The sequence below is a fragment of the Caenorhabditis remanei genome, chromosome IV, assembly GCF_010183535.1.
Source record: "Caenorhabditis remanei strain PX506 chromosome IV, whole genome shotgun sequence".
Taxonomy (NCBI): Eukaryota; Metazoa; Nematoda; class Chromadorea; order Rhabditida; family Rhabditidae; genus Caenorhabditis; species Caenorhabditis remanei.
Genome location: NC_071331.1, coordinates 11,477,709 through 11,499,266, shown reverse-complemented (window position 1 = coordinate 11,499,266; position 21,558 = coordinate 11,477,709). Strand labels below are relative to the sequence as shown.

The following is a 21,558-nucleotide window of genomic DNA, read 5'->3' as shown; positions in this document are numbered from 1 at the left end:
TTGTCACAAGGAGCATCAAAATCCCAAATTAAAAAAAGCGAATAACATAATATCTTTACTTTAGAAAGAAGAAAAACTTCAGTTCACTTATTTTGTCCACTTTTATAAAGTCTAGCCATCTGAATTTTCTCTCCACTCAATTCTGTAATATTTGTCGCAAAGTCATATCGATAATACTTGTTCTCATCCAGATTGTAGGAATTTTGGGCAGATGGCCTGAACCTCATGTCCACTCTATTTTCTTGTCCCGTTTGAGTGCAAGTGTGATATAAAACCATTTTAATATCGAAAGCTTCCACCATCCACTCATCTCCATCCAACATTCCTTTTGATCGGAAATAAGAGTCTCCCGGGGGAGAAATATCTTTATATGGCTCAGTGATTGGATCGTCATCGTTCCACCTGAAATATTGTATAGTTGAAATTTAGGTAGATTATAACTAACCACATATAGTCTTCATCGAAGAACTGAACATTGTATTGGAATTGTCGATTGAGAATATCACAGTGGAATTTTCCTTCAAAAATGAAATAGTAGTTTGTCGAGTGGACAAGGCAGAAGATGTTGAGAAGAAGTAGGAGAGTGAAGGGAGTTGATCCACCCATTTTGGAAATTCGTGGAATGGAGAGAAGTGAGAAAACGTGATAACGATAATTACGGAGAATGGAGAAGGGTAGGTCACGTTACAATACCATTTTCATGGAGAACTTTCCGATTTGTGAAGTTTGTAATTATAACAAGAGAGAAGGGTATTGAATATTGAAAAATTGAAGTAATCTCCGATGACGTTGAACTTTTCCGTGGAACTCAATGGTTTCTACAGCGATAGCGAGCATATTAAACTTCAACCATTAACAAAACTAAAAACCTTCAAAAATATCTTTATTAAGTTTTATCCAATCTAGCGGGCTGAACAAGGTCTCCACTAAGCTCTGTGATATTTCTTGTGAATTCGTATCGATAATACTTGTCATCCTCCAAATTATAGTGATTGTATGCCCATGGATATAAAACCAAATCGACTGCCATTGCTTTTCCACTCGGTGTGCAAGTGTGGAATAACACCATTTTCACTTCGAAAAAGTCAGTCAGCCACTCGTCTCCCGTGAGCGTTCCTTCTGCTTTGAAAGCAATATCACCCGGCGGAGCAACGGTTTTATACTGCTCAGTAATTGGGTCATCACTGTTGAACCTAAAAATTGGAAAGTTCATAACTCAAATCCAGAAAAAAAAACTTACGTACCACATATAGTCTTTATCGAAAAACTGAGCATTGTATCCGACCTTACGATAGGGAATCCCACAGTGTAATTTCACATGAAATGTGAAGTGATAATTTGTTGAGAGAACTGCACAAAGGGAATTGAGAATAAGAAGGATGGTAAGAATCGTTGATTCACGCATTTTGGGAATGAAATATTTAAGAAAAACAGAGAAGAATACCGTAAGAAACTAGAGTAGGAGAGTTATGAAAAGTTCAAATGTAAAACTGAAAAGTTAGTTTCAGTCTTGCCCCAACGTGGACATTTTTATGCCATTACTTATCTGTACGATATTGTTTTTGCAACTTCGCTCTACTGAAACTTCATAACTGTCTGAAAAGAACGTCTTATTAAAACACTTTATTTGTTCATCTATTCTGAACCAGTTTTCCAGTATTAGTAATCTCTCCACTCATTTCTGTGATATCCACCGATAACTCGAATTGATAATATTTGTTATCCGGAAGTGTTTGGGGAATTTTGAATAGTGGAAGAAGATTCATATCAACTCGAACTTCTTCGTTCGCTAGGTTACAATTGTGGAAGAGAACCATTTTCAGGTCGAAAAATTTTGACAGAAACTCATCTCCAGTGAGCATCCCTTCTGATTTGAAGAAGGCATCTCCCGGAAGAGAATAATTTATATATGGATCAGTAATTGCATCGTCACCATTAAACCTAAAATCAAAAAAAAGCTATCAGTGAGAATTCAACTCTAGTTCAAGACTAACCAAGCCACGTCTTTATCGAAGAACTGAGCATTGTATCCGAATTGTCGATTGGGAATTTTGCAGTGTAGGGTGACATAGAATGAGAAATAGTAGTTTGTCGAGTGGACAAGGCAGAAGATGTTGAGGAGAAGTAGGAAAGTGAAGAGAGTTGATACACGCATTTTGGAAATTTGTGGAATGGAGAGAAGTGAGAAAACGTGACAACAATAATTACGGAAGAAGCGCAGGTCACGTTAGAATACCATTTTCAGGGAGAAGTTTCCGATTTGTGAAGTTTGTAATTATGACAAAAGAGAAGGATATTGAATAGACAATTGAAATCATATCTGACGACGAGATCACAGATAACAGATAATGAAGCTTCAAAATCTCTCCTTTTAGCACTGAAATAGGGCAACAATTGCGATAAATTAGTTTGGCTTCAGTTATAGAGTCGATGAGCTTGACACCGTACGAGTACAGATAATAGGCTTTTTTGTTTTTGCTTTTATTTTTTAAATTTAATATTCTCAAAATAAACATTATTAGTTATTTCTGTTATCACATATTAACCATACTGATTAGAAACGAGAAGCAATGAGCGCATGCAGCTCACCGGCAGCACTGATGCAGCAACTATACAGCTTTCATGCAACACTTGTGTGTCTCTGACGCTTCTATAATGGTGGAGACATCCGAGGTCTCAGAATGAATTGTTCTAAATACAGGGAAATACTTTTTGCCTTGAGACCGAGAAACCTTTACCGAAACGTGTCCTAACATGAACTTCTGGAATAAGATGAGAAAAATTATGCAGAAGACGAAGGCCACTGAACATAAGGGTTGAAAACTTTGCTTCGTATCGAAGCTGATTGATCTCACTTAAATTTATATTGTGTTGCATTTTTGCCGATTTAAAACGAGCTGGTTTACATCTATTTTTTTCAAACTCACTGGAGCTTTAAGAATAATGAAATAAACTTTTTTGAGATTATCTCACAAGTGTGAGCAGGGAATTAGTGTCAAGGGGCAAGACTTATTTAGGAAAGACTTACAGAAGAATGGGAAACGGGCGGAGAAGGTCAGTCAGCCTATGGGATGTTTCGTGAGAAAGGGTCTTAAATTAATAATTCTGGAGATTGAGCGAGGTTAGCACAATCCCCCTAACGCTTCAGATTAGTTCTTGTTTTCTGTAATTTCTTTCCAAGCCAGGAATGGTGTTCTCCGTGATCACTGCCGTTCCAATCATAACAATTATTGGAATGACACAGTTTTTTCACATTGAAAAGAAACCATTTTTACCTTGGGAAATAAACACAATCAATACTTTGGTTGTTGGTGTTTACTCCCCGATACTAGAAAATAGTCATGCAACCATTACTGTTCTTTTCGGAATGGTTCAGAGTGGTTTCATCTGTAATATTATGAATATTTTGCACGTTCAGGCTGAATGGGTGAGTGACAATGATCTTTTTCTGAGACCAAAAAACAATAAATTTCAGAACCTGTACTACGCACGAATCATGTCAATGATCTTCTCAATTTATGCAGCTATTCGAATGGTTTGGTATCAAACTATACTTTTACCAAAGTTACCGTTGAGAATCAATTGGAAATCTATGATATTTATCACTCTGTTTTTTGCTTTAACTGGTTATTTTTTGTTTCCATATTGTGTAAGTTTGAAAGTTATTTGTATGTTATAGCGCGTTACCATAGTCCCAAACTGTAAAAACTTCAATTCCAAACTTCAGACCGCTTCCAATGTCTATATTCACGTTTATCTCTACCTTCTCTCCATCGAAACATCCATCTGGTACTACACAAAGGAATTCCGACTGTTCAGCAGATATCCTAGAACGGGATTTACGGACTACGCGAGAGCTTACCATACTACAGTACATCGTTACTGTACTTCGGATTTGCATTTTCAGCAATGAATTTCAGAGTTTTTCAGTTCTCAATTTTTCTTTGTTTTTTTCTTTTTTCAATTATTGACTTATTTTCAAACAATGCTTCTGAAACGTTCTATCTGTCACCCTTAATAAATGATCACTGTTAGATGTTATTGCTTCAATTGGCTTCCAAAAATGTCATTGGAAGAAGCTATTCTGGTTGTTTCGGCGGATCCTGTAATCAAAAATCTCCAATCCAACTTGAGAAATCGACGATGCTATTTATGTCACACAAAAAGTATCTGATATCTGAACAGTATCGATTCAATAAGACGTACAAAGTTTCAGAGAAACCCATCATTTTTTGAAAAATAAAACAAAAGTTTCCAAGAATGATTCAATCAAATACAGGTATGCAACTTTATTTGTATTTCTTTTTGGTTGCGTGGCAGATTCTTAGCGGAAGAAAAAATTTCGAATCGTATAGATTGTAAAATGACTTGTAAAATACAACAGTTCCCTGTTTGCAGTTGATGACTCGCCCAAGATACGAAAATTGCAAACCTGTCAAATTTCGGCGTGGCCTGGCCCGGGTCGGCTTTGTGACAAGATACCTATTTTTTGACCGAATGATTTTAGTTTTCTGAATTTCAGGCCCCCGCCCGTGACAAGTTTGGAAAATTGTTTCTTCTTCATACTACAGATCGAGACAGAAGCTTTTCATTTTCGTAATTGATTAAAAAGTTATTAATTTTGAAAATGAATTTCTATCTAGATTTCGAGAAACGAAATCACAAAACAAAAGGGTCCCAGTCACTTCAAGAGTGCAAGTTTTCCACAGAATCGGTTATTTGATGGTTTCGATAAACGGGAATTTCTATTGAAACGTAGTTTTTTTTTAAAGCAAACTTTATTTCAACTGAAAAACTCATGAAAATATTCAAACATTTAGTGAGTATTATTGAATACATAATTAACATAAAAACTGACAACAATGAATAAATACGAAGAGATATTAGTCAACTGATGGTACAGAATAATATAACTATCACATAGTATTCAATCAAGTGATTTATTTGGTCGGTCTCGGATGCTTGAATCCGGTTTTTCTTGGAGTAGGGCGCCGTTTCGGTGGCGCTGAGTCATGTCGATCCTCAATTTTCTGTGATTCTCGTGTGTTTTTCACGAGAGGTGCCTGAAGAGAATACTGGGTGAAACAAGGTGAATTGCTACAACTTACATTCGCGTTAACAGCGATAAAGTACTGAAATTGGATCCCATGTGTAGATGTATCTCGATAGTTTTCCGCATTTGTTATCACCACTGACACGAAGTACTTGATTCTGCACGTCAAAGTGATTATGTAGTTCGGTGGATTCCTCTGTGGACGATTTCCTAATTTCTCCCTGTTCTCGAAGAAGATTTTCTCAAAGTAGACCTCTTCTCTTAGCAATTCTTCTCCTGATTTCACTTCGATATGTTGGAAAGATAGTTCTCCATCTGGAAGAAGGAATGTCTTTGTTTCCCTCCAGAATCCAATTCCTTGCGAATTTCGATTCCATCTGAGAATGAAGTTGGGTTGAATTGAGTACCAAAGTGCTTTCAGTCAGGTGTAAAGGCGCTTCCAGGTTTTTCAAAGTGTTCTTGTAGCAAAAAAGATTAGAGTCCGGATAGGTGCTTCGTAGTCCCACACCAATCCCGGCTCTTCATAAAGAAGCCAAAAAAAAATTCAAAATTCAAAAACTCACGGGTGATCACTTTCTCTCGTGAACAATAACCTGATCACATATCTCGCCTGTGGATTGACATTTCCTATGCGGTACTTGAATTTCAGCCCATGGTACGACTTCAATCCGAGTTGAATCTCCGGATCTCCGTTTCCTTCTGCCATTGTCAGCCAATCGTCTAGACTGGTACATATGACAGTGGCGTTCGTCATTGTCGAAATGCGAAGACAGGCTGAAAATGGAGAATTGGACAGATTCGGAGTGGGAGGAATTGAGTGAAACTATAGGAAAAATTATGAGAAATGAGAAATCGATAGGGTTGAAGAGACTTGGTACCTCATGCGGTAGATCAAGTGGTGGAAATGGAGGTAGATCAAAAAATAGTCTGTGATTTAGGTAGATCAAAATTTTTATTCAATTATTATTCTAGACGAACATTGTGTAATTTTAGGTTTAGAAACTAAATTATGGATAAAATCGACACAAAATCGGTTAAGAATATAAACGACACAAAATTGCCAATGAAACAATCACGGAAACAAAAAATGTTTTCGAAACAGAAGATTTTCTAATAGATGCTCTTTCTGTTACAGTAACCACTTCAGTAGTCGATCCCTCTGTTGTAGACTCTTTCCTTATTTCAGCCTTCCAACCTGATTGTTCCAACCAAATCTTGATATTATCATCTACCAATTTTCTTGCAATTTTCACACCATCAATATCATTATCCCGAGGAGGAGACAGGTCTACACAATGTGATGTTCCATTTATCAGATATGAAACAACTGATTTTTCAGTTGAGTTGTAGAGTCCCAGAATGTGCCAAGGGTCGACGTCACCGTTTATGAATACAACATTCGTGCCCTGGAAATTAAAATTGCAATACATGAATTAGATATCGTTCCAATGGGGACTACTTCTAACTAATCACATACCGGCCAGCTACCGTAAATACTGTATTATAATGACATGCCATTTTAATTTTCAACTGCCTCCCAGAGAAGTTTTGTGGTTTCATAAACTCATTAAAATTAAACGAAAAAACTTTTTTGAACGTTCAATTCGCTGATCAAGACGTTACTAATCACGCTGCTTCTAATCAGAACCAAGAAAAAACACCGGGATAATCATCTTCTTGAATTCTGAGTATAGATGGGTGCCGTTATAATACAGGTGCAATTCTTTTACAGGTACCGATATAATACAGTATTTACGGTATTTTATGCCAGGAAGCAAAAAATAAAAACCCGCGGAGGCTCTGTTTCAAATTCATCAGAAAAGGCGAATATTAACTTTTCAGATAATTTGTTACGTTTTTCTTCAAATAACTCACTCTAAAGTCATCAACTCCTCCATATCTGTAGTTCGTCGCTTCCACATTTTCCTCAATTTTCCCTCTCCTATACTCTTTTCCGAACATGTCCATGCATTGTTGAACTTGAAAGCTGAAAATCAAAAATTCCCGGCTTCAGAATGTTATGAACTTTTTGTTTGTTACATTAACTCACTAATCCGTGATCCTATTTTATCGCACTCACCTCACTGGATTCATTGCTCCAAAAATACTGTTCCCTGAATCCGCGGATTGGAAGTATCCGAATTCCGAACAAGTCTGCCACCCCCACAGATAATTCTCGTTCGTTTTCTTCATTTGTTTCCACTCGTTCTTGTCATAAAACGAATGAATTATGCTTTTGTTTTTAAAATCGTCCAGAACAACTTTAGCAACATTTTCAACACTTGACTGTGTGCCATTTGTGATATTACGACATAGCATTGCAATTTTAGAGTCTTCAACAAAACCTCCACTTCCTCTTCCCGCATATTGGACAGCAAATTGGAAAGGGCCGATGATGTCAAAAAAGAAAAAATGCTTGTCAATTTCCGAAATATTGCCCCGGAATGATGGATTCAATTTGAATAGATCCGAAAGTTTCTCTCGTCCGGAATCCGTTTGAAACAGGTCATGAATCTCATCAAAACCGTTCTTAATCTCTTGGTAACAAGCAGGATCGTATCTCAGAAATGAGTTCTCCACTACCATCATATACTCATAGAAATCAGTTTTTGCGAGGACTGGAGCTGAGGAAGCGATTGCTCCAATGACAAGACCCGGGAATATTTCTCTCATCCATGCAGACAAAGAACCAGGATAAGAACCTCCGAAAGTAATCCACGGGTTGGAAGTTTGGGATTTGAAGTTGACGGATTTGATGAATTCAGCGAGGTCATAGAGCATTTGAAGAGAACTCAGTGTGCTGAGATCAGTGTTGTTTCTGAAAGTTGGAAATTTTCTTTAACGTAGAGAAAATTGTTTGAATCTGCATGAAAAGTAGTTATTTTGTAACTGATGAATTTTGCTCAAGAGATTAAAAATCTAATTGTTCTATCATCATTTCGAATTTAAATTCCAGAAAATTTACAGCTTTTCCGTATAACCAACTCACGCCACTACACTATCTCCATAGAATCTGTGTTCCAACAAGTAAACAATTGCTCCATATTTTTTTGCTCTTCTCATTATTGACGAATTCAGATTCTTTACGTGACTTCCACGAGCGGGACCTTCTCCTCCGATCATGAGAAAATTTGGTCCTCCTGGCCTAGCAAATCTCGAGTTTTTAAAATACTTTTGTTGGAAAAACTTTGTGTTTTTGTTATTAAAGTGATCTATTCTCTGTCGAAACATTCCAATTTCCATTCCTTCCTTGTCAAATTCTTCATCCTCATCACCTCGAAACATCCGAGCAATTGGTTTCATTCCGAAGAAATGAAAGTCTTCGGATTCTTCTTTCTCTGATGAAAACTTTTCAACAAATTTCGAAAATCGATCATCATTCTCTTGCTTTGACATTTTCTGCTTACTATTTTTGGAATTGGCGTCATGAGTTTCTGGTCGTCTCCATGGCTCCACAGTATCCATAAAAGTCACAGAATTCTTCGGTCCTCTCACCCACACATGGATATTCTCCATAACAATTTCTTGGACCTTCTGAATTTCCTTTTGGTCGTAGATCCCAAGATGCGAAGCACGTGGAACAGTCAGTGTGACCACTGAGAATTTATCAGACACATTTCTCCCGAGAACCCTCCATGGATCATTTCCTCCATTGATAAATACAGCATTTGTTCCAGAATATTTCCCATAGAACTTCTTAGCTTTTTGGATATCATCTCTTATTTTGATAGCTGTCTCGTTTTTGTATAAATCTGGGAAGATGTCAAAGCATTGGTTAAAGAATAGACTAAGAGGCACAACTGATCCAAATAGACTATCTTCATTGTCGTTCGTTGTAGGAAACCATCCGAATTCAGTGCACATTTGGTATTGCCAGAAGCGTTTTTGGGCTAAAAGACAAAATTTATGTTGGTAATTTTTCAAAAAAATTTAAATTTTCTATGGCTTTCAAAAAATAATAAATAAAAATGCTCCTGTTTCAAAAATGCAATATTTTTTAATGTTTTCCATTTCAGCTAATTGGGCTTTCTTATTTAAGCAAATAATAATCGAAGTTTTCGAGAATGGTGCCGAGACGACTTTCCCCAGCTGGATTATAATCGATACTCACTAAATGCACTTTTCCGGTCGACACTCCCCAAATCGTTTACAAATTTCTCGTAGGTTGAATTCATCTGTTGCATGCTCCCAGTCAATTGAGTACTCAAGTAGACATAAGCTTGATGAATCGCTTCAACTGAATCCCAACTCTCATGAATCGCATCACATAGTCCTTTTATCGATAGCTCAAACTGAAATTTTGTACTTGTAGTTTGTTTCAAAACGAGAGTAACTAGAATTCAACAAAATAATTATATTTCGTATCGAATCGTTAAAAAATGAATCACGTTCAGAAAACATTCACTTTAAAATATATGAATGTAACTGCAAAATTTAGAACACTTTCAACAATATTTCTGTTTCTGAACTGTTTAATTTTGTGATCTTCTATCCAATTTCTACTTTTTTTTATTTTCCCCTTTAATCTCACCTGGTTATCATACTGAACAACTTGTTGGAATGGGGCAATAATCGACAAAAAGAACATCTGAATCTCATTCAAAGTCAGATCTCTCTCGTTCCACGGCGGATTCAACTCAAATAAATCTGATAATTCATTACGACCTTCGCTAAAGTTCATAAGGTCTTGAACCTGTCGAAAACCTTTTTTGATTTTATTATAGCAACTCGAATCATATTTCATGATGGTCTTTTCAACTTTATTGTTGTATTCTGAAATTGATTTCACATTTTTTAAAGTTTTCAAGCGATAACATTAACTTACTCCAAAAATCCATCTCTCTTTCAATTGGAGATGAAACTGCAACTACTCCAGAAACAGTGATGGGATCCCATTTTCTAGTCTCTGCAGCAATGATTCCTCCGTATCCAGAACCAAAAAGGACCCATCTCACATCTGAATCCATTTTGAATTGAGTATTTGCGTGTTCGATGAAGAATATGACGTCTTGTATCGCATGATAGGAATCGAGATGTTGGAGGCTTTCAGAGGTGAAATTTCTGAAATTTTGAACAAAAAATTTTCTGTTTCAGTGAGTTCTGAAGAGTATTTGAATATGTTTATTTATATTGTGTCGTCTTTATAATTTGTAGGTAACGAAAAAAGCTTGAATAGGCCCTAACATTATGAAATCGCACAAGAGAATAAAAACCGCTTGTTAAAATAAACGGGTTCAGAAAGCCACAGTTCTTGCGGGTCAATCATAAAAATAAGAATCCAATATTGAAAATTATGTACTGTAACGCACTTCTTATTATTCGTGTAAATTTTCAGAGTTAAAATGACAAAGACTCACTCAAATTTCGGCGTCGAATTTCCATAATATCTGTGCTCCAGTGCAAAAATAGTTGCTCCAAATCTTTCAGCAGCTTTCACAAGTGAACTTCCGTCACTTTTCAAAACAGCTTCATCGAAATCATTCGGTCCAGAAACATAAAGAAATGCGGCCTTCTTATTTGATGTAAAATGCTCTGAATACCGATAACGCTGCTGGAATTTCTTGGTTGATTCCGGAGAGAGTGGATCCAAAGGTTGAATGAGATATGACAGGGATACACTGATGTCCTCGTTGAGTTGTGACGGGTCTACTTTTCGAAAATTATCAGAAAAATGGAAGTGATTTGGGATTACTGAATACACTGGTAGTAAGAATATCAGGTAGAGAAAAATTGAATGCAGTATCATCTCAACTTTTTCGGTGAATTTTTTGAGACAGAATGGTTTTATATATCTAAGTTTTCTCGAATTCAATTATTTTCATACAAGAAAAGAGAAATGTTGAAAAGATTGAAATTGTTAAAAATGAACAAATGGAACATTTTCAATCATCTTCTGAATAATCAGAGTGTTTGATGAATCATCGAGTGAAGAGAAGACTCACTTTCTTCTTCCAACTTTTGAACAAAAACATTGAAAATAAAGTTTTGCTGAAAGAACACCACCCTTCTGGGTGTTACAATGGATCCTAATAATCAGAATTATTGGAGAAAACGGTCGACATGCTCGGAATCCTCTATTTTCTGATTCCTATGAAATAAAAAAGTCAGGCCCTCACATGGGTTCGAACCAACTAACTACACTCAGCGTTGCCTAACATGCCAGATCGGATGCGGCAACGCACCGACTTTCACCACGAGGCTCAGGAGAAATCGCGTTCGGGGCTAGGAGAGAAGAGCCGACGCCTTGAAGACCGTCTCACCTTTTCTACGACATCCACATGGCATGAGTCTCTTCTTTTTTCTTTTTTCTTTTTTTCTTTTTTCTTATTCTTTTTTAAATTCATTTAAATACGTACGCGAAAATACGTGGAAGGGTCAAGGAGCAAAAAAAAGACACATAATGACTCGTGGAAGTTTTCATCCTCTTCACTCAATTGGATTCCTGTTTCACTCCTATCTTGTCGCCCATTCTCTATCGTCATTCAAAAGGTAAGAATTATCAGCTAACTCCATTTCCTTGTTACAGTTTCCAGATATCCTCCTATACAAATGTCTCGAGACACGAAGGCCGGCTCGCTGACTATTCTGTTGCTGTTTGTAATTCTGGTAATTTCGATATCAAACTATTTCACTGTCAGCAAGATTGGTGAGTTTTTTCTCTATTTTCATTACATATACAGTCAAAGTTTTTTCAGAATACCACGTCATCTCATCAATCGATATAGATTCCTCCAACATCATCAGTTTCTTCCAATCAGAATCCATCAAAGAACTACGGAAGACTGCACTACTAAATGCTGAAAATGACAGGAAACTAGTGTCCGATGCTTCGAAAAGAGGCAATAACCAAGAATTCTACAAAACCGTCAAAGTAGAAGCACATTGTTCACAAAAAGAGCGGATTGGTGAGAAGGGAGACGGAGGGAAATATGTTTGTAATCCGAAGAAAGTGAAGAGAGATTGCACGTAAGTTTTCAGTTTTACTGTTTTCAATACAGGTTGGTGAACATTTGGAAATCGGCCATGGCCCGTGATAAATATGGATATTCGACAGTATTGCAGAAGTTGTTACTGTTACAATTACAAAACTTGACACATTGGTTTAGTTATTTTTGTTGTTAGTACATACTAGCTAGGCACAGTTCTTACAACTGCGCTCCACCGGAATGCCCTTGAAAAATGTCTCTTTTTCTCTGAGTCTATCGATTTCGCACACTATTTTATTCGGTTTCGGTAGGGCGCGGTTGTAAGTAGCGTGTCGTCCTAAGTTTGAACTATTAATTTCAGATTAATGTCTTTGGGTCTCGGAAAAGTGTCAATTTTCAGCTGATTTCTTTTTCAAAAACTGTCTTCGAATATGGCGCATGCAGACAGAAAAAATTGCGAAGGTCGGCGGTCTGTCAAAAATTGGACCGAATGGAAGCCGTAGTCCCGATGTTATTGGCAAAATTACCTGTTTCAATCAGAACTATAAAATGGAATAAATATCTTCAATATACTTTTTAATAGTTTATTTATAAACTTTCAATACATTTATTCAAATGTTTCAGCACATAAATAATTTTCCAAAATAATATGACAATGTTTCATAGAAAACAAAAACAAGAAAAGGAGGTATTAAACTTAATTTTTTACAAGAGATATCTAGCAAAAATGGCGATGAATGACAAGATTACTGTGGATGATGTGGCGGATTTCGTTGTCGTTTGAACAGTGGTTGCAGTGGAAGTTGGCACAGTTCCTGGAGAAGCTGTTGATCCAGTTCCTGGCGATGCAGTCGAACCAGTTCCCGGAGAAGCTGTTGATCCTGTTGTAGTTGTTGTAGTTGCAGCAGCGGCTTGTCCAAGCCAGATAGCAATATTTTGATCAATACGGTTTCGAACAATTGCCAAGTCAGGTACATCAGCATCTCTGGCTGGATACATATCTGCACAATGGGCGGTTCCATTCATCAAATAAGAGACAACTGATGGATCAGTGGAAGAGTTGTAGAGTCCAAGAGCATGCCATGGATCAACGTTTCCATTCGGGAACACTACATTTGATCCTCTGAAATGATATCTCTCTCCATACATGTAGTTGGTGTTGGCGATACTGCTATCGATTGTGTTTCTTTGGTAGAATGAGCTGAACACATCCATACACATTTGAACGAACATGCTGAAAAGAGAATATCAGATTCCTATTCAAAGTTTGAAATAAACTCACTTGACAGGTGTTGGTGATCCGAAAATTCCATTTCCAGTGTCTGCAGATTGGAAGTATCCAAACTCTGTGCATGTCTGCCATGTCCACAACAATCCAGCTGCGGATTCCGGTCCGAAGCTCTGAGCGTTAATCAAATAGTTCACCAAGTCTTGGTAGCTGTTATCCATTCCAGTATAGTTTCCACCACCATTGTAGAAGATTGACATGAATTGGTTGAAAGCAACAATGTTGTTGAGTGGAGTGTTATCGTCATTTGTCATGATCTTGCACATATCTGGAATACCGTATCCATTGGCGTAGGCTCCAGCGTTGTCTCCGGAATATTGAACTGCTCCTTGGAAGTTTCCGTAGACATTCGAGAAGAAGTAATGTTGGTCAGTGTCAGTGACATTGTCTCCGAATGGTGGGTCGAGTTGGAAGAGGTCGGAAAGTTCCTTGCGTCCTTCTTTCGTCAAAAACTTCGTACGCATTGTGTTGAATCCAGATTGAATTCTATCAGCACAAGTTGGGTCATAAGTACGGATTGAGTTCTCAACAACCATCAAATACTCGTAGAAGTCAGTCTTAGCAAAGACTGGTCCAGAAGAGGCAACAGCTCCAACGACAACATCTGGGAAGACTTCTCTCATCCAAGCGGACAAAGCTCCAGAATAAGATCCACCGAATGTGATCCATGGGTTGGAAGTTCCAGTTCTGTAGTTGATTTCTCTGATGAATTCGGCAAGATCGTAGAGCATCTGGAGAGAGCTGAGAAGTTGGAAGTTCGTGTTGTCTCTGAAAGTTAAATGAGATCAGTTATGAAGCTAAAAATCGAATCACTTACCCAACAACACTGTCTCCGTAGAATCTATGTTCTAACAAGTACACAGTTGCTCCATATTTCTTCGCCCATGTCAAATAAGTGATATTCTGATTCAACACCCATCCGGGACCCTCTGGTCCTTCTCCTCCAATCATCAAGAAGTTTGGCCCTCCTGGCTTTGCCCATTGCGCGTTTTTGAAGAACTTTTGTTGGAAAGTATCTGGGTTCTGATTGCTGAAGTGATTCTGTTTCTGTCTGAATGTTCCTTGCTCAAATCCAGGTGGATATGTGGCATCTTTGTTGTAATCCGGTTCTGGAAGGAATCCGTGTGGTGGTCTTCCGAAGAGCATCTTCTTGTATTTTGGTTGTGGGAATGTCTTCTTCGATGGAACGTCATCTCCGAGTTTAGCAAATTTGGATTCAGTATTCTCAACTGCAAGTTTCTTTCCGACTTCTCCAAATTCTCCCCAATATGGACGAGTCCATGGAACAGTGGTGTTGACAGAGGTCCTTGGATTTCTTGGTCCGTTCGCCCAGATATTGATATTCTCAATCATCAATCTATGAGCCACGTCGATGAACTGGTTATCAGAGTCTCCTGGGAAAAAGTCACTAGCCCATGATCCTTGTGGAATCATGTAGGTGACCACAGAGAAATCTGCAGTGTTTTCCTTTCCAAGAGTATTCCATGGATCATACCACCCATTAGTGAATACTACATTTGTTCCCGAATAGTCATAGGCAGATCCATAGAAGTTATTGTAGTTGATAACCAGTTCACGGATTGAGGTTGGAGTAAGATTTGAATCAGGGAACAAATCAAAGCACTGATTGAGGAAGATACTAGATGGGACAACTGCTCCGAACATTCCTTGCTCGTTGTTGTTTGTGGTGTAGAACCACGCGAATTCAGTGCACATTTGGTATTGCCACATACGTTGGTCGACTGGAAATTGAATATTTTTATAGGGAAAAGTCTTTGTGGAGTGATGATGACCTATTTTAATTCAAATATTTTCTCCAACTTACTGAATTGAGCATTAGGACTTTGGTCTCCGAGATCGTTGATAACTGCTTGATAAGAAGTGACCAATGGTTGAACAGACCCAGTTACAGTAGTACTGAAGTATACCCATGCTTGCCAGATGACCTGCATCGGAGTCCAAGGGCCCTTGTCGATTGAGGTACACAAGTCAATAATGGAGATGTTGAACTGAAAACAATTATTAGTTGAAGGACACTTCTTCAAAGTGACTTACATCATTATTGAACTGAATCACTTCTTGGAATGGAGCAATAATGGCAAGGTAGAATTGTTGAATATCGTTGTAATTGAGATTTGTTTGATCGAGACGTGGATTCAATTGGAACAAATCAGACACGTTCGATCTACCTTCTGGAGTTCTCATTGCTTGGCGAATATCAGCAAATCCTTGAGCAACCTTCTGGTAACACAATGAGCCTCCCTCTTGCATTATTGCCGTCTGCACGTGGTCATTGAACTGCCAGAAGTCGTACTGATGAGTGAGTGGAGCAGAACTGGCGATGACTCCAGCAACAGTGTCTGGATACCATTTTCGGGCCTCTGCAGCAATGATTCCTCCGTATCCGGCACCCCAAAGTATCCATCTGCAGTCAGGGTCCATGTTGAATTGGACATTGGCGTATTTGATGAAAGCGTTGAGGTCCATAATGGCTTGGTAGGAATTGAGATAGCGGAGGGTGGTTCCGTTGAATTTGCTGAAATATTTTATGTGAATTTGTCGGGATTGAGTGTGGAATATTTTAAAATTTTGAATCGTATATTTTAATCTGATTCTAATAAAGTTTTCTGATGTTACAACTACTCAAATGTATCTAATGTTTCTGATGTTAAGCGTTTTCTCACTTACTCAAAGTTTGGTTTCGACCCTCCATAATATCTGTGCTCCAACGAGAAAACAGTTGCTCCGAATTGCTTCGCGGTGATGACAATTGGATTTCTCTCATCAGTAATCACACTTGTTTCAAAGTCTCCCGATACAGAGACATACAAGAATGCAACCTTCTGATGAAGGGCATACTGTCTCGTGTAGAAGTATCTTTGAGTGAAAGTTCCTGATGCGTTTCCAACGAATTGATCCAATGGAGTGCTCAAATATCCAGTAGTTACCGAGATGGCATCATTTCCACGGGAATTTTTGGCGGCTTTGTTGAGGTATTCTTTGAAGTGATAGTGATTTGGAAGGATAGAAAAAGCCGTTGCCGCCAGAAAGGAAAGCAAAAATAGGTTTCGAAGCATTACCCTGAAATTAAAAATTGAAAATTCAAATTATTTGGGAAAAATATGACACAATTTAATTGAAATGAAATCACCCCTCAATGGCATAACTTCAAAAACTGGGAGTAGCATAGCTAGAGAGAACTGATAACAACTTTTTGGGGTTTGTTTGCCACTAAAAGTTTATAGTATAGATGATAATGTGAAATTGAATAACTGCAATAAAATGGTCTTCTGCCGATGATTCAACCACAAAAAGAGACAAAGAATGAAAGTTATCAGTGAAAGATCCAGAGCAAATGAAATCAAGAAAGGGAGGGGTAGAGAGGAGGAGCTACGTGACTATTCGAGGAAAATAATTGGTCGAGAATTGTCAGGAAGAGTAAAAAAAAGAAGAGGAGGAATCTGAAATCAGAAGCAAATAAACAGAACTAGAAAAACGTCACGGAATGGCCCAACTGTTTTTCTGTCCTGATTATTTTGCAACTGGAGAAAATTGTATGTTTCAAACTTCTTATTTAAGGGAAAACTGAAATTACTGCTAGTTCTTGCAGTTTTCGATATAATCTTAACTTAAATCTAGAAATGGTAGTGTTCTAGTAAATCCTAAAGAAATTATGCAATGTTTTCTGAACTGTTTCTCACCAGAGGCCATCTAGAATCATCGGCTTAAAATGTTTCTGATAAAAGAATCAGCTTCTCATGTTTCGTAATCTTCGGAAATATTATGCAGGGTTTAAGAAGTTAATACGCAAAGGAAATAAGGAAAAGAGGCGAGAAAAGATTATAAATCTGTAGAGGTTTCTGTTTCAGTATGGGTTAACAAGTCAAAGTTTTTAGTGATACTATTCGAAAATTCTTCGGTTTTTTTTTAAAGTTACCGCCTGCAATGTGGAAATTAATTAGAAGGAGCTGCTGACTAGCACATATATCTTTTGATTGGAACATTAAAACAATTCAGATCACAGTTTTTAAGTGTTTCTGATTGTTGTATTTGAAAACATGTAAGCCTATTTGACGGTGACGGTAGGAAAGTTTTCACTAATATAATGCTCTCAGTAAAAATACTGATAATGAATGTGTTACACCAGAAACCTGAAACAGAGTGAAATTGTACAGTACGCCAGTTTAATTTGAACCAGAAACTTGAATTATATTCTTACAGTTAGAGCATGCTCTACACACCTTCATAAAACATTTTGTGTGCCTTCAGCAGAAAAACGGTAAGGTAAACATAAAAAGTTAGAATAAACGTAAACTAGAATCAAAATTGATCGGTATCAAGTTGTAAAAACCGTTAATGTTTCATTCAAACAGAATTCGTCGCTTTCGAAGGGAAACCACTTTTTCCTTATCAAAAATGTATGAAATAACTGATAAGTGTTGAAAAAGAGTGTTGTGCAGAATCCAGTGGACAGTCCTCCACTTTTTATACTTGAGGTTTCTTCAATTTTAGGAGTTAATGATAAGAAGAGAAGGAGGGACTTTGAAGGAAGTGAAGAGAAAGAGAAAGAATAAACATTTGTTGCGAAAAACGTGAAAAGAGTACCGATTTTATCGGTTTCAGCACTCTCAAAAATCCATTAAACTAATCTTTTCATTTTCAGCTCACGAAATGATGTCAGATAATTGGTTTGAAGCACAGACAGGTTGAACGTAAAATGGCGTCAAAAAGAGAAGAAGGGGAGGACATTGATATGTGGTTATGAAAGTTCTCTGAATCATTCCTTTCAGGATTTCCTTATTTTCCTATTCATACACAGAAAGGTGTTTATTATAATTTCAAATTAAACTTCTACTATTTTGCAGTTTCAGGAAAATGAGTTATTTGCAATGTTTCGACTTTCATATTGGAGTCACTTTTCGAACCTGGAGATCACTTTTGTTTGATGTATAGGAGTCCGTTGAAGAAGAATGAAAACAAAGATTCCACAGGTAAACATCGTGTCTAAAACTTGTTGCACTTCAAATCGAAACTTCTGAAAACTCTATAAATTCACTAACGACTGAGAAAGCTTCACCGGATCGGCAGTTTTCCTAGTCAACTTGAAATCAACATTGTTCAATAGCTCCAACATAATTAAAGACAAACATTGTAACCACCGCGTTATCATTCTTTGAGAAATCAGTTATACTTATATTTGCGAGAATCCTATCGATGTGCATGCTCAATCCATTAGTGAAGCTTCAGTTAAATCTGAAGAACCACGAACAACTCCTTCATGCACTGTCTTTTTGTATCATCGACGACGTTCTCTGGACTGAATGTTCCTGTTTCGGAGATTTTCATCCTTTATTCAGTTTCAAGTAACCCATGAAGTACTAGTATAAAAATTCTTTAGTTAACACAGAATTAATTGATTCAACATGTTTTGTTCAATCTATGCATTATTTCAATTAAAATCACCCCAAAAATCTCCTTGTTAATTTTTAAACCAACATCACAGCCTCCTGAAATTGAGATTTCTTCCCTGTAATTCACTGTATTTCTTACACATATTTCGAAAATTCAGTTTCAGAGCTGATATGAATTTCAAACATAATTCGAATTCCGTTGTATTTGTTCAATAAATTTTAACACTGTGTCCTGAAATTGAACTTGTCCTCAAGTCTCTTCTTCTCTTATCAATTAACTCCCCCATCGTCTGCACTTTTTCTCCTTTCAAGTTTCAAAATAGCCCTTGTCATTGCACTTCGAGTCGTAAAAATAGGTGTCAAAACCAAAAACTCCCTCTTTTTTGAGTTTTGAGGCACTCGAAAAAAGGGAAAGTCAAGGGAAAGTGCTTTGTTTCAGAACACACGCTGTGGGAAAAAACCCCCGAAAAGTTATTTTTTCCTGTTTTTGTTTCCGTTTTCACATAAATTGTTTTCTGTCTGGGCTGGATGAAATCTAGATTTCTGGAAAAAAGAATTTATGTTCCCTGTCTTGAAAAGAGTGAACTTCAAAATGTTGATCCGGGAATTTCCAAGAATTTTGATGGGAAAAGACAAAAATGTTGGCTGGAGGTTGGGAAAACTTTTCCAAACTTGAAAATATTTTTTTAAAAACTGAAAAAAGTGCTGACGGAAGTTAAGTTTATTTTCGTAAAAATCTATCTGCAAAATATGTTAATGCGTACCTGTTTCAAGTTTTCAATTTAGATTTTCGAATATCTGTATTACCATTATTAACAAAAGGTGTCAAAATAGAAAAAAAGCATTGAATATGCTGAAGATATTTCAGGAAGCTCATCATTTGAAATACATAATAAAAATTGAACGCGTCCGTAAAGCTTAAGGGAGTAGATCCATGTTGATGAACGTCCACTCAAACGGCATCGGTTTAAATCGATTTCCCGAAACTGTAATCACATTAAACTTCTAAAAAATAGCCTAAAATTTTCAGTAGCAGTAGTAATCAACTGGGGACAAATTTTTTGTTATCCGAAACACAGAATAACGGTTTTCAATGGAATTTCCAGTTGAACAATCAATAATCAGTTTCATGATCTAATTTCAAAAATTAGCAGTTTCAATACCATTTTATCAATGAGGATGTTGAGGTGTTCAAGATTCGCACTTTCTGTGACATTGTTCCCCCCATACTCTTAACGGTCCCTTAACTCCGCTGACTTCAATTCACAAATCAAATTGAGATATCTCTTCCATCAACGATCACTTTCTAAAGCACCAATCTAAAAACACTTATTTCGTATCATTTTTTGTTAAAAACACGTTTAATTTGCATTTTCTGCACCTCCACTGACCGGAAGGATCGCGTAAAAATTTTGCTTTCTGATCTCCCAACTAGAAAGTTTTGATCGAAAAAAAAAGTTGTTCAAGCTTGACAAAAATGAATAACAGGAGATGTGCTTGATCTGTGAAACTATGAGAAGAAAATTTTCGAATGTTTCAAATTGAACATATCAGTTTGTATTTTAGATAGTGCTCAGTTATATTCGTACTCACGATCAAGTTTCTGACCATAATTCAAGGATCATCTCAAAAATGCTTTTAGTGTGGGGATTATCTAAACTGATATTGTCTGGAAGTCTTTTTGCACAAAAAGGTCTCCTAGACTACCGTTCTCTGTTTTTAGAAGCAAATCCTCCTGAAACCGTTCGGATCACCTTCCTCTTCTGACTTGCAAATGATACTATGGGGGATTAGAAATCGTGTTTTATGTTCGCCAATAACAAAATACACTTTTTGGATCATTTTTTGGGGGAAAACTTGATGAAAGTCTTTTTTGATCTGTTCTTGAGATTGGATATTTTTTATTTGTTTCCCGGAGAGTTAGGTGTTACTGATAGTTTTCAGAGCCACTCAACACTTCAACAGAATTGATTGCTCTGTAGAATTTTTAAGAAACTAGAAATATTTTACGGTTACAAAGTTACCACTAAGCTATTTCTGTAATTCTATTTTCAGTTGTTCTTTTGGAACCGGTTGGTTTTTCATTGTTAGTTTTTCAGGAGTATACGGATATTAAGGTAAAAACTAGTTCAAACTATTAGCAGAGCAATTTCGTTACAACTGCGCCCCGCCGCAAACGAGAGAGTATCGGCGAGAGACGCAGAGTTTTTTCTGGCGCGAAACGGATTTTTACAATTTTTGATCTATTTTCACAAGTTTTAACAAAAAATTTGCCAATTTCCGAGAGAAAATTATACAAAAATAGGTCAACATTTGTGAAAATCTGTTTCGCGCCAGAAAAAACTCTGCGTCTCTCGCCGATACTCTCTCGTTTGCGGTAGGGCGCAGTTGTAAGAAGGCGTGGGCCGCTAATATATTTCGTTCGGAAAATCAGGCAAACCCTGATTTTTATTTTCGGTCATGACATGATTCGAATTTTTTATTTGAAGAAAGTTAGTTTTTCTCAAGTAACGAATAGTTTCGTGTCACATGCTATATAAAAAAATTCCGAAACACAACATTTTTCATCCCTCTTTTTCTGGAGCATCAAATAATGCTCGCAATTCGCTCAGCTTACGGGAATTCCATTGTATTAGCTCAGTTCTTACAACTGCGCTCCACCGAATACACCTTGAAAAATGTCTCTTTTTCTTAGACTCTCTCTCTTTCGCACACAATTTTCGGTTTCGGTAGGGCGCGGTTGTAAGAAGCGTACCCTCCTAATATAGAAGCTCACCGATAGAAATTCTATCCACTAGAGTTCTAGAAAAGATTTTGGAAGAAAATATTGTGCTGTTACATAAAACCTTGAACAAATAGGTTCTACGATTTTAGCAATTC

The 21,558-nt window shown here is 37.1% G+C and overlaps 6 protein-coding genes across 6 annotated transcripts; 2 read left to right on the top strand and 4 right to left on the bottom strand.

The window, feature by feature from the left end:
* Positions 1-83: 83 nt before the first annotated feature.
* On the bottom strand, positions 84-606 carry GCK72_013322 (uncharacterized protein; the record flags this gene model as incomplete). The annotated part of the gene is made up of 2 exons (XM_003101173.2): positions 84-402; positions 446-606. 2 exons carry the CDS (start codon positions 604-606, stop codon positions 84-86), a joined length of 480 nt encoding a protein of 159 aa, XP_003101221.2.
* Positions 607-886: 280 nt separating this feature from the next.
* Positions 887-1,405, bottom strand: GCK72_013321 (uncharacterized protein; the record flags this gene model as incomplete). The annotated part of the gene is made up of 2 exons (XM_003101245.2): positions 887-1,193; positions 1,245-1,405. The coding sequence occupies 2 exons, from the start codon at positions 1,403-1,405 to the stop codon at positions 887-889; spliced, it is 468 nt and encodes a 155-aa protein (XP_003101293.2).
* A 226-nt stretch (positions 1,406-1,631) lies between these two features.
* On the bottom strand, positions 1,632-2,155 carry GCK72_013320 (uncharacterized protein; the record flags this gene model as incomplete). The annotated part of the gene is made up of 2 exons (XM_003101242.2): positions 1,632-1,941; positions 1,995-2,155. The coding sequence occupies 2 exons, from the start codon at positions 2,153-2,155 to the stop codon at positions 1,632-1,634; spliced, it is 471 nt and encodes a 156-aa protein (XP_003101290.2).
* Positions 2,156-3,187: 1,032 nt separating this feature from the next.
* GCK72_013319 (uncharacterized protein) lies at positions 3,188-3,913 on the top strand (the record flags this gene model as incomplete). Its single annotated transcript, XM_053729795.1, has 3 exons — positions 3,188-3,427; positions 3,476-3,535; positions 3,728-3,913. 3 exons carry the CDS (start codon positions 3,188-3,190, stop codon positions 3,911-3,913), a joined length of 486 nt encoding a protein of 161 aa, XP_053584567.1.
* Positions 3,914-4,940: 1,027 nt separating this feature from the next.
* On the bottom strand, positions 4,941-10,799 carry GCK72_013318 (uncharacterized protein; the record flags this gene model as incomplete). The annotated part of the gene is made up of 11 exons (XM_053729794.1): positions 4,941-5,063; positions 5,109-5,430; positions 5,647-5,827; positions 6,249-6,459; positions 6,929-7,040; positions 7,134-7,871; positions 8,043-8,943; positions 9,165-9,345; positions 9,585-9,826; positions 9,879-10,114; positions 10,411-10,799. 11 exons carry the CDS (start codon positions 10,797-10,799, stop codon positions 4,941-4,943), a joined length of 3,636 nt encoding a protein of 1,211 aa, XP_053584566.1.
* An 803-nt stretch (positions 10,800-11,602) lies between these two features.
* Positions 11,603-14,472, top strand: GCK72_013317 (uncharacterized protein; the record flags this gene model as incomplete). The annotated part of the gene is made up of 4 exons (XM_053729793.1): positions 11,603-11,699; positions 11,749-12,019; positions 13,845-14,022; positions 14,344-14,472. 4 exons carry the CDS (start codon positions 11,603-11,605, stop codon positions 14,470-14,472), a joined length of 675 nt encoding a protein of 224 aa, XP_053584565.1.
* Between the last annotated feature and the right edge of the window lie 7,086 nt (positions 14,473-21,558).